The 12,098-nt window shown below is 40.8% G+C and overlaps 1 protein-coding gene across 2 annotated transcripts in view; it reads left to right on the top strand.

The window, feature by feature from the left end:
- Positions 1–11,563, top strand: part of SRP68 (signal recognition particle 68) — a 31,646-nt gene extending 20,083 nt beyond the window's left edge. The window contains exons 9-16 of one of the 2 annotated variants that reach the window (XM_061616256.1): positions 4,869–4,967; positions 5,351–5,415; positions 6,064–6,223; positions 7,367–7,461; positions 7,923–8,052; positions 8,392–8,467; positions 9,292–9,344; positions 10,385–11,563. In XM_061616256.1, the coding sequence (XP_061472240.1) occupies positions 4,869–4,967; positions 5,351–5,415; positions 6,064–6,223; positions 7,367–7,461; positions 7,923–8,052; positions 8,392–8,467; positions 9,292–9,344; positions 10,385–10,612 (906 nt within the window). In that variant the 3' untranslated portion in view covers positions 10,613–11,563. Of the gene's footprint in view, positions 1–4,868; positions 4,968–5,350; positions 5,416–6,063; positions 6,224–7,366; positions 7,462–7,922; positions 8,053–8,391; positions 8,468–9,291; positions 9,345–9,755; positions 9,810–10,384 lie in introns of those variants that run through there. The other variant, XM_061616257.1, reaches the window with a different exon arrangement.
- The last annotated feature ends 535 nt before the right edge of the window (positions 11,564–12,098 follow it).

Below are 12,098 nucleotides of genomic sequence, written 5' to 3'. Positions count from 1 at the left end.
GCTTACTGAGTTCAGTGGGATTTACTCCTGTGCAATCATGGTTAGGATAGATGAAACTGACGGTGGGGGAGGAGACAGGAGAGGGAAGGAGGAAGGGAGGGGAGGGGGGAGCGGAAGGAGGGGATTGGAAGGGGAGGGGTAGAGGAAAAGGGTGGGAAGGGGGCAAAAGGGTGGTGAGGGGAGGGGAGGTTTGATAATTTTCATGCTTGTTGAGTTCAATGGGATTTGCCCCTTTGCAATCATGCTTAGGATAGGTAAAACTGACCGGGGGGGAGGAGGGGGGGAGGGAATTGGAAGGCGATGGGGGGGCAAGAGGGAAGGGTGAGGAGGGAGGGAGGGATGGCAGGGTTGATCATTCACATGCTTTTTGAGTTCAGTGGGATTTCCTCCTGTGCAATCATGCTTAGCATAGGTGAAACTGACCTGGGGAGGGACAGGGAGGGAGGGGGAGGGGAAAGAGATTGGGTGGGGGGACACTGGGCAGAGGGGAAGCCCCTTTCCTTTCCAAAGGAAAACCTTGTGAACAGTGTCATTGTTTTTCAGCGTTTTCCCCACCTTTTAATTCTACAGCAGGCACATGTAGTCTCCTGCCCAAATTTAAACCAAAGCTGTGCCTGGCCACATCCACACCAGACCTTTATTTCACTTTAGACAGTCATGGCTTCCCCCAAAGAATCCTGGGAAGTGTAGTTAGTGAAGGGTGGTGAGAATTGCTAGGAGATGTCCTGTTCCCCTCACAGAGCTTCAATCAGAGCGGCTGACTGTTAAACCAGTTTGGCCACTGGAGCTCTGTCAGGGGAATAGGAGTCTCCAAATAACTCAGCACCCTTCACAAACTACACTTCCCAGGATTCTTTGCGGGAAGCCATAACTGTCTAAAGTGAAATAAAGGTCTGGTGTGGGTGTGGCCCCCTGATTAGGCAACTCCAACAGTGGTGAGTCTGGCTTTTAGAACTCTGACAGTTGGTTCTTACTGAGCATCCCTGGGCTTATTATTCAATGCTAAATTTTGTAAATTAATTAAAAATCAACCAGGCATTGTTTAAACTTTTAAACTGTAGAAGATGAAGGTCAGAGTATGGGGCAAGGTCAGTAATAGGATTACAGGTTCTCTGTGAACATGGCCGATTTTTAATTTCAGCAAATTATGAGAACTCTGACAGAAAAAAGTCCAAAAGGGGTCTGGGTTTTCTCTGTCTCTTTTTACACTTTGAACTCTTGATTCTCTCTGATAGTTTTATGTATCGCCATGAAAATTGAGAGGGTTGTTAAGCAAGCATTTCTGAATTCAGGACTATAAGTTTTGTAAGGTTTTGTTTTGAAATGAGCTTATGGGAAGGATCAGAATGGCATGTGGGGTATTTTCCATTTAACATTGTAGAATGCAAAAAGTCAACGCTGACTATAATATATAGCCACTGTATAATTATTGTGGCTGTATAATTACTTATTCAAACTTTTGATTTTATTCAGGTTTTCATACCCTCCATTTTGCTCTTTAAGAATCTTTGCTGATATGTGTAGCTCTTGAAGGAACTTCTTTAAAGTCTTTATCAGTTGCAGTACACACAGTGCTTGTCTGTAGTTATACTTAATACAAGTGAATCAAGACATTAACTTCAGCCTTCTCCACTAGGCAGCCCTAAAGCTCTATTCTCTGTCCATTGGGCGTTTTGTTACTTCATCATTATTCTGGTTGGTTTCTCCTTTGCATGTTTGAAGTTGAAATACTCTCATGGGTGTTGCTGAGAATGTTGTCAGACTTGTCTGTCCTGTCTCTTGTCGTGGTTCAGAATAACTATTGTCCCTCCTTAATGTTTAGAGAATACCTTAATTTGAGCTGTCCTTTATACCTGAAGAATAAGCAGCGGATATCTGAAGTTTATTAATCCAATTAACATTAGTTGGACTGGCAATTAAAGCTGCTGTTCTCAAACCTGTCCTAAAGTTCCTAGAATGTTTTTCTGAAAGAATATTAAGGCTAATGAAAATAGTAATTGGTTTGTGGACTGCATTCTAACCCTGCAGTACACAAATCCATGGCTTTTAAGCATGCTAATGTAAACAAATCAAGTGGTTCTACACTAAGGATAAGGAACTTGTGGACCTGCAGATGTTGTTGGACTAGAACTCCATCATCCCTGATCATTGGCCATGCAAGCTAGGATTGATGAGAGTTGTACCGCAACAACATCTGGAAGACCACAGGTTCCCTATCCCTGCTCTGTGTGTTGAGGGAAAGCTAAAGTTTATCTGAAGGAGCGCCTCCAGCACCATCAATTATGCCGCCTGATGAGATCAGCCACACAGGACCTCCTCTCGGTCCCAGCAGCCAGAACTGCTAGACTGGCCCGGACCAGAGAGAGGGCTTTTTCGATCGTGGCTCCCACCCTCTGGAATTCCCTACCTTTTGACCTTTGCCATGCCCCCTCCCTGATGGGGTTCCGCCGAGCCTTGAAGACCTGGCTATTCAGGCAGGCCTATAGTATCTCTGGAGTGGATTAATTTTATGTTTTTATTAATTGGAAGGTGGTTTTTAGATGATTTATTGAATTGTGACCTTTTGGTCTATATATTGTAATTGCTTATACTAATGTACGTCGCCTAGAGTGGCCGTTCATTCGGCCAGATAGGCGACTCACAAATAAAATTTTATTATTATTATTATTATTATTACTATTACTATTATTATTATTATTATTATTATTATTATTATTATTATTATTATTATTATTATTATTATTATTATTATTATTAAAGTATCCCCAGGGTCAAATCTGACTAGGAATGTTCCTTCCCAGTGTGAAACCTAGCAACCAGGTAGACGTGGAGTAAAGCCCATCCACTGAGTTGTTTAGGCCCATGTCCCCATGCCCTAATGTTCAGACTCTAGTCCCTGATGCTCCAGAGCAGGGGGATGGGATCCTAGAACATAAGCAGAGGAAAACCATTCATAACACAGTGGTGAGTTATGACTTGTCCAATTGTAGAATAGGTGCCAAAGCTTAGAAAGGTCATAGTGTGGCTTATGGGGAACAAGATGAGACTATTAAATTATTTATGCTCTTTATTTTAATCCAGTCATACATGAGCATTCATGTGTTGTTGTGTAACCTATTTTCTCTTGAGAGAAGTTTAGACATGGTTTTGGCACAGAAACTGCCTTGATTGCCCTGTATGATTACTTCTGTTGAGAAAGAGACAGTGTGACCCTATTGATTCTTCTTGAACTCTTGGTGGCTTTCAATATAATTGACCATGGTATTCTCCTGAAGTGATTTGTCTCAGTCGGGAGTGGGGAGCACCACTTTGGGATAGTTTCAGTCCTACTTAAATGACCATTTCCAGATGGTGCTTGGGGATGTTTAACCCCGCAGAGACTCCAATGTGAGTTTTCGTAGGGGTCGCTTTTATCCTCTGTGCTGTTCAACATCTACATGAAGCCTCTGAATAGGATCATCTGGAGATTTGGAATATGTTACCCTCAGTGTGTTGATGACACACAGCTCTGTTTCTTCTTTACATCTCAAGCAGGTATGGCAGTGGATATGCTGAACTGATTTCTGGCTGTGGTCATGAGCTGGGTGAGAGCCAGTAAACTGAAGCTGTATCCAGATAAGACTGAGGCACTGTTGGTGGGTGGTTTCCTCAACCTGTTCTGAATGGGGTTGCACTGCCACTGAAGGAGCAGGTGTGCAGCTTGGGGGTACTTCTGGATCCATTTCTGTCACTGGAAGTAGCTCCTTAGTATGGCATGCCTTCCATCAGCTATGACTCTGTCTGGATGGGGATAGCCTAGCTTCTGTTCTCTACACTCTGGTAGTCTCTAGGATAGATTACTGAAGTGTATTATACATGGGACTGCCTTTGAAGATGGTTCAGAAACTGCAGCTAGTGCAGAATTCAATGGCCAGATTGTTGACTGGGACCACATAGACCAGGCCATAACAGTGACTTTGGCCTTGCTACTGATTGGCTCAATTCAAAGTGCTGGTTTTTACCTACGAAGCCTCATGGGCTGCAGTTTCTCATATGACTCTACTTGGTTCCTGCATTCATCATCAGAGGCCCTTATCTATGTGCCTCCTTTGAGGGAGATGCAAAGGGTGGCAATGAGAAAATGGACTTTTTCAGTCGTGGCTCCCCAATTGTGGAAAGCTTTCCCCAGGGAAGCTTGCCTGGCACCAACATTGTTAGTTTTTAGGTGCCAGGCAAAAACATTACTGTTTGCTCAGGCTTTTTTGGATCTTAATTTGATTATAATGTGGTATATTCGGGCCTTTGTTGGTGTTCACCTTTTTGGTTGGGTAGGGTAGCATTTGTCCTTTCTGTTCTTGTAGATAGTTGAACACTTCTGTTATTCTTATGTATTCTTCTGTGTTGGGAATTTTATATGTTAACTTCTGTATTTTAATATTTTGTAAGTTGCTTCGAGATATTTTGTAAAAAAGATTAAGATATAAAAAATAAAAAAATCTCCTTGTCTGTCTTATCCCTTCATCCTACTACTTAGAAGACTCTTGGGTTTTCTTGTTCAGTTCGTAAGATACAGCAATGATGAAATAGTAACAAATAGCCTTTTACAAAGTATTCAAAGTATTTCTGTACAAAGAATTTTTTACAGAAATGTTTTTGCAGTGATTTGAGTATAGCCACTATACCTTTCCCTAGTGTATCTCAGGGATGTTAGCCTTGGGGACAGCTGTCCACTGTTAATTCAACAGGCAGCATAACATTCTGTAATGTTTCACATGCTACATTTCTGAGTGGTTATAATTATTAATGTGAGCTTTTGCCCCCTTTCAGATTTCAGAAGAATATAGCTATGGAGAGATTTTCAGTGTTTCTATTCTACTTTATTTATTTAGGCAGAAGAAGAAGAAACTAAAGAACGTTTGTTTGAGTCCTTGCTGAGTGAGTGTCGAGATGCAATACAAGCTGTTCGTGAAGAACTGAAACCAGATCAGGTGAGCATATAACGTTTTGCACTTGTGCATCACATTATATTGTGAATATAATTCAATCCACTTAAAGAAAGCATCTTGTGACAGACACTATAGGGTTTTTTCGTCCTGGCTTTTGACTCTTGAGATTTTATATATATGTTTATGACCCCCTCTCGTTGTGAATGTAATTTGTTTTAAACTGTTTTTAGTAATGTGTATTATATTGTGACCTGCCCTGAGACCTACTATTGAAGGGCAGGTGATAAACAATCATTATAGTTGTTGTTGTTCATAGCAATAATGAGGTGGTAATAAACTGTAGTTTCCTTCGGGTTTGGGCTTATTTACATCTCTCTGTGTGTTCCCCAAATAAATACAATTTAGCTTTGTTCTGCTCCCTACAGAAGCAGCGGGAACACTCATCAGAAGCGGACTCTGGAAAAGTTACTAATATCCAGTATCTGCACAGGTGAGAGTCCTTCTGGAGATCAGATATTTTAGGGTTGTATCCTGTGATGTTCTCACATTTGTGCAAGGTCTTCCACCTGTGCAATGGAACTTCCCCTCCCTCTCCTCTTGTCCCAGCCCCCTCTCAGTATGTTCTGGAGGACTGGGGGAACTCTAGAACAGATTTGGGGGCACATGGGGGGAGAAGAGGGAGAGAAAATTCTGTTGTGCAAGTGGAAGTCCTTGCACAAATGGGGAGACTTTATTGGCTACAATACTTAATATTTATATATTTAACTTTTAGATCTCAAAAATGCCTTTCAGGTGGTTTACAACTGTATACCATACAAATCCATGAAATACAGCAATAAAATAATTTAACATTTTAAATATCCAATTCTAGCATTGCTAATAAGGCTTATAAACCAGCCAAAGCTAAGCATATGCACAACTCTGTTCTGCTATATATATAAAATATATATTGGAAATATAACAAAAAAGAAACTTTAGACCTAAGATGGTCAGTTGAGTTCTTCCACCCATATAAGAAAGTTTGTTTGATAGGCATCCCGTACTCTCACCTGCTTTGTCCGTTGAGCTGTTTATGGTATATCCCAGTGGTTTTGAAATGGCTTTTAACAAAACAAATTCTTTAAATCATGCTTTCTAGTTATCTGACTTACATCAAGCTGTCCACAGCAATCAAGCGCAATGAGAGCATGGCCAAGGCATTGCAGAAGGCACTGCTTCAGCAGCAGCAGCCAGAGGAAGATGGCAAACGTACACCTCGGCCTCAGGACTTGATACGCCTTTATGACATCATCCTACAGGTAATAACAATGGAGGGGAAGTTTTCTTGTTCCAGTTTTATTAATCCTTTCCTAAGATGTGCAGATCAAGATTAGAAAGCCCAAGTGCTATAAAACTGGAAGAGATCCTAATGTTATTTGGCAACAGTAGATCACAATCCTCCAGTGAAAATTCTGTAAAACCTGGAGTAGTTTTTCAATTCTCAAGTCTTACACTATTAAAAATGAGTATTTTTCTCTTTGTTCGTTCAGAGCAAAGTACAGCCTTGCCGTGTTTATTGCCCCTAAAAGACTCTGCCTTAAGCCCACTGTCCCCGATGGGAGAGACCCATCTGTAGTATTTCCTGTTTTTGAGATTCAAGCCGGGGGGGGGGGAATGTGGATTCATTGCATGGAAACTAAATGTAACATATTCACCACTTTCCTGTACGAACACTTTCTACAGTTACCACCTAGATAATTCTGATAATTGCAGGTTATTCTTTGGGCAGCAAATAGAAAGGGTGTAAGAAAATTACAGTACTTAAAAGAGCAGTGCTGTGAAACTGACAGTTTCTGTATTTAGTTATTTAATAAGTTGATGGTTCTTGCTCAGGGGACACAAGACTGGCCTGGTTAGTATATCATACTCAGTCGAATCATGGCTTAGCATGAGCATGCAGGCTCTCAGGGAGGATGTTGTGGCTGCTTTGCTCCTCCCCATTTGTTTTGCTGCATTTTTACTGTGTTGAGCTAAGCCATAGTTTAGTGTGTTGTCCAAACCCAGGCTTGTAGTTTGGCTCTCTCCAGACTAACCACATGCCATAAACCAAAAACAAACCTTAGTTATGGCTCGTGGTTAGTCTGAAAAGAGTTAAACCGTGAGCTTGGGTTTGAACAGCGGTTAAGCCAAACCATGGTTTAGTTCAATCCAGTGAAGCAAAAAAAACACCTGGGGAGGAGCAAAGCAGGCACAGTCTGCTCCCTGGGAGCATGCACATTCACACTAAGCTATCATTTGGCTTAGCATGACATGCAAACCAGACCACTGTCATAATATACTAAATTTCAGGAAAAGATACATCATTTATGAACTGCTAGATGCATTATTGATTTATGAAATGCTATTTAAATGCAAGGACTTTTTTTTCTATTTTGTTAATTCTCATTTTGATCATTCTAAAGAATCTGGCAGAATTGCCACAACTTCCTGGTCTGGAAGAAGATAAAGGCTACCTAAAGGAGATTGGAATAAAGACACTGGTGTATAAGGCTTACAGGTAATTCACAAGCAAACAACGAGATTACTCGATTAGCTGTGGGTAAGCTGAAGAATAGCTAACATTTGAGTACAGTGACTTGGATCCAAAGGACCACAAGTAGAAGGAGAAAGTATTAGTGGTGTTCCATGAACTCTAACAGAAGCATTTGAAGATTTCTTGCAGTGCCATTCCACAGCGTACTGGAGATTTCATTGCAATATGAGAAATGCAAATAGGGAAAATACAGACTGTAGCATATAAACTCTAGAGGGCCATAAAAAGCTCTTGCACAGAAGCTTATGCAAGTAGAAGAACTCTGGATTTAGAGTCTCTTTCCTCATACAACACTCTTAAGTCAGTAACAGCCCTTTCCTGAGTGAAAGAGGCTGCTGTTTGTTACCAGTTGTGATTTTGCCTCTACTGTTGACTGATTGAGCCTTGGTATGAAAGCACCCAATGTTGTCTTCCCATCCCACTAGGTGTTTTTTCATTGCACAGTCATATGTTTTGGTGAAGAAGTGGAGTGAAGCCCTTGTTTTGTATGATCGAGTTCTGAAATATGCCAACGAAGTCCAGGCTCAAGCTGGAACTTACAAAAACAGCTTAAAGGTATGAAGCACATCATTCAACATGGAGCAACTTTCTGTAAGTGAGAGCTCTTGAGAGATAACATGAAATTCATGAAAGGCTATTTTTAACTGGCTCTTTTAACTGCTGAAGAATAAAAGGTGTTTAGCTTTTGTATGGTCTTGCTCTGTAGACCTTATGGTATGGTGCACTAATGCAGCTGTGCCTTCCAGAGGCTTTCCTACTCTTGCAGGAAATATCCTGAATAGACATATCTCAATGGAACTGGCAGATGCTGGGTGTGGGGATGTAATGGCTACCGTGGAGTGTCTTTGTATATACCTGGAAGATACATTTTATAGAATTGATCTAATTATTTAGGAGCTGCCTGATGTTCAAGAGCTGATCACTCAAGTGAATGCAGAAAAATATTCCATGCAAGCAGCTGCCATATTAGGTGAGTGTGTTCTGTTTCTTCTCTATTGGTTATTGTGTTTCAAGTATGTGCAACAATAATGACCAGGGGCTTTATTCAGGTTAGCATTAATGCGAACTTTCCATCCGAGTAAGGAATTCTTCTTGTGCAACAGAACATTCTCCCCCCTCTCCACCCCCACATGTCCCCTAAATCTGTTTTAGTGGTACCCCAACCCTTTGGAGCAGATTTAAGGACAGGGGGGAAGGGGCATGTGCAAATGGACAAGGAGGGAAGCAGTAATCCTTTCACTCAGTTATTTCCTTGAATACTGCTCCAGCATTGTACCACACATGGCATACCCTATAATGTCTCAAGCCTTGTCTTTGTATCACACATAGTATTCATAGTGTTGTGACACCATGATGTTACTGAGTGTGCTAGAGGCAGTGTCTCCCATCATCTGAGCTTGGAAGGTGAAAAGGCTATGTGGGTTTTTTCTCCTATAACTGTAATGGTGATGGTCTCTGTTTCAGTTGTGATCTGAAAAGAAAAATTAAGTAACTTTTAGCTGAGCACTGGTGTGTAGTAAAGGATAAAATAGATCTGAGACAGTGTTTTGTTTTCTTGAAAGGCGAAGGAAAGCTCTTAGTTCTGATAGGAATGGGGAACCTGTTCCCCACCCCCAAGATGGCCTCCAACTCCCATCAGCCCCAGCCAACATGACACAGTGGTCAGGGCTGATGCGAGTTGTAGACCAACAATATTTGGAGGTTTGCAAGTTCCCTTACATTTACCTGTTTCCAGGGAGGTAGTTGCATTTTTATTAGCTGCATTTTCCTAAAGTATTCCTGTGACTCTTTCAGATGCAGGTGACAGCTATGAGGTTGAATCACCATTGCAAGTCAAGGATGGCAAGGTAAGCTAGCTTTTGTAGATCATGATATGTGAAAACGTGATTTCAGCACAATCAAGAAAGAATTCTGTTTTTCCCCTAAGAGCTCCAAATGTTGCAATGCAAGTTTTTAGTTATGAAAACAAGACACATGCTTACAGAGAAGTTTAATTGCCCCTGTTTTGTTTATCAGAGACTTCTGCAGATTATATAATTAATGAATCTGGGTGATAAAGTAAGGTAGCTCTGTGTGGGGACACAACAAAAGGAGCTCATGAGAAAGAATTTCTTTCTTGTCTTTCCAGAAGTCCTACTATTTACATTGCACTGCCTCGCTTCTTAAAAGTGTTTGTTTAGTGAAATTCAATGTTGCCCAATGGACCTCTGCAGCTCACATAATTGGATTTTCCTTTTCTCTCCTCCCCTCTGGAGCAGATGTTGCAAGGGGGTGAGCTGCTGTGGGGAGCACTATAACAGGAGATTCCATTGGGTAAGCAGAAGTCCATTCCTGCATTGGATTTCACCTGTTCACAACTGTGAGGAATAGAACTATCTTTCAACTGAGTTAGACATCTGGATTCTATTTAGCATGATAATAAGGGACTTTTTTCTAGATCTGGGGGGAAATCTGACAGCCCAAGTGTTGGCAGATAAGAAAAATGAGTAGCCAAGAACAATTCTAAATGCTTAACAAAGTTTGTGCAACTCCATCTATGTTTGTTTTGTTTTTGCGAAGGCATCAACTTTCTTGTATGCATACACACATGCACACCCTAGAGGGGTTTAAAATAGTTTATCCTGCTGTACCTGAGGAGATATGTCCAGGACTGATTTAGAAGGAGGTTCTGAGGCTTCCATGGCAATTCAGTGATTGTTGTGCCTGCCTCATTGCCTTGGACATATTACCAACAAAGCTAGAGCTGGTGGGAAAGGAGGTGAATAGGTTCCTGAAGTTTCTGCTTAAGCAGGTATAATGCTGCCTGACCATTAAGCTAGGCTTTACTTGGTAGCCAATTTGGTTTCAACTAATCTTATCTGGGTTTTTTGTTTCCTTTGATATCAAGCCACTTTCTGAACGGTTCGAAACTTTCTGTCTGGATCCTTCTCTTGTCAGCAAGCAAGCCAGTTTGGTGCATTTCCCTCCAGAATTCCAACCAATACCATGCAAGCCTTTGTTCTTTGACCTGGCTCTCAACCATGTTACTTTACCACCTCTGGAGGACAAAGTGGAGCAGAAAGCAAAGAGTGGTCTCACAGGATATATCAAGGGCATCTTTGGATTCCGGAGTTAACCAGGGCCGTTTTCAAGAAGAGTGCTTCTCTTTCTGTATTTGGGAATGCTCCAGCAGGTTAAGACCTTAACTACTTGTGTCTGAAATCTACATGGGAGGTTTTTAATATCTTCCCAGTATTCTATCTCTGTCTGCACACCTGTTTTACTAGAAACTTTCCACCCTGAGAACATGTATAATGTGGTGTGTCTCTCAAACTGAAAGTGAAAGAAAGAGCTGGAGTCTCAAACTACTTTTATCAAGTGGGTTCAGGCAGGAACAATATCCACTTTGTATGGGCTAGGCATATCTTCATTCTGTTTTGTGGCTGACACTATTCTGCTAATTCTTAAACCTAACCCAGTCCCCTGGATGGTACAGAACAGAAAAAAACTAAGGCACAGATATGTATCTATCCAGGTTTGGACTGTCTAAGCAGAGTGTATGTAAACCCAAAGTTGTCTAGATTCCTGTACTGCCTGCCATTTTTTACTTTTACTTACAGCCATGTAGTTTTTTTTAAGTTTCAGAAGCTTCAGAACGATGAAACTCCTGGATTAAAGATCAGGGTTGCTAGATGGTGATTAAAAGCTATAAAGTAAAATGAGATTGTTTAAGAATACCTTAAAGCTTATGATATAATTCTGCCCCATTGAGGTACCGCTTCTCAGAACAGAGGAATATGCTTCTCAAAGGGTCTTCCTTAGAATCTAAAAAGGCCTTTGGCTTCAAAAAGAAAAAGCTACTTTCAGTTTTCATCTTGAAAGACTCCTTACATTTCTTCTGTTTCTGTCTTCAACTAGCTGAAAATGGTAAATTGGGAGGGCTGTTTTGTTGCTTATTCTGTATCTTTCATCCTTTCTGACATTATATGTGGCTGGTTTAGGAATCCGCTAGTGGAGAATTGGAGAGTGGCGCCAATGGAATCTTAAGCAATAAAGATCTTTAGCCATGTGTACATGGTGAATTTTATGTGAGAGCATTTATCTATGCTGTGGGAATCCAAGTAACTCCATGTCAATATCATTTTTTTAAAAACACATAGGCACAATTGTTCTATATATATGTGAACCTAAATTGTATATTGGACTTTTCCATGGGCTATGTTACTGGTCTTAAGAGGTTTAATTTAGTTAGTCTGAAATATTAGTTGGATGAGATAGTCCTTAGATATATTTCATTGTTTATATTTTGTCATACTATGCTCCGGTTTAGCTCTGTTTCTTCTTGGCATTGTTGGAAACAGTATTAAAACTGGACTGTTCAGTTATAGAAATATTAAACAAAAACTGCTTCTCAACCACTGAGTTAGCAAACTGCAGAGAGTTATAATTTTCAAATTGAAGAGAAGTAGGGTTTAATTCTACCAAAATTAGTGGATTTATTTACCATATGAAAAGACAGCCTCTTTCAGTCGGATTTGAGGGTGCCACATCTGTTTTGAAATACATTTATGAAATGAACTTTCTGATCTGTCTGGGAGGGGAATTTTATAGGGGGGAAACTA

Source organism: Rhineura floridana, chromosome 3 (genome assembly GCF_030035675.1).
Source record: "Rhineura floridana isolate rRhiFlo1 chromosome 3, rRhiFlo1.hap2, whole genome shotgun sequence".
NCBI classification, from domain to species: Eukaryota; Metazoa; Chordata; class Lepidosauria; order Squamata; family Rhineuridae; genus Rhineura; species Rhineura floridana.
This window is presented reverse-complemented; position numbering and strand designations above follow the sequence as displayed.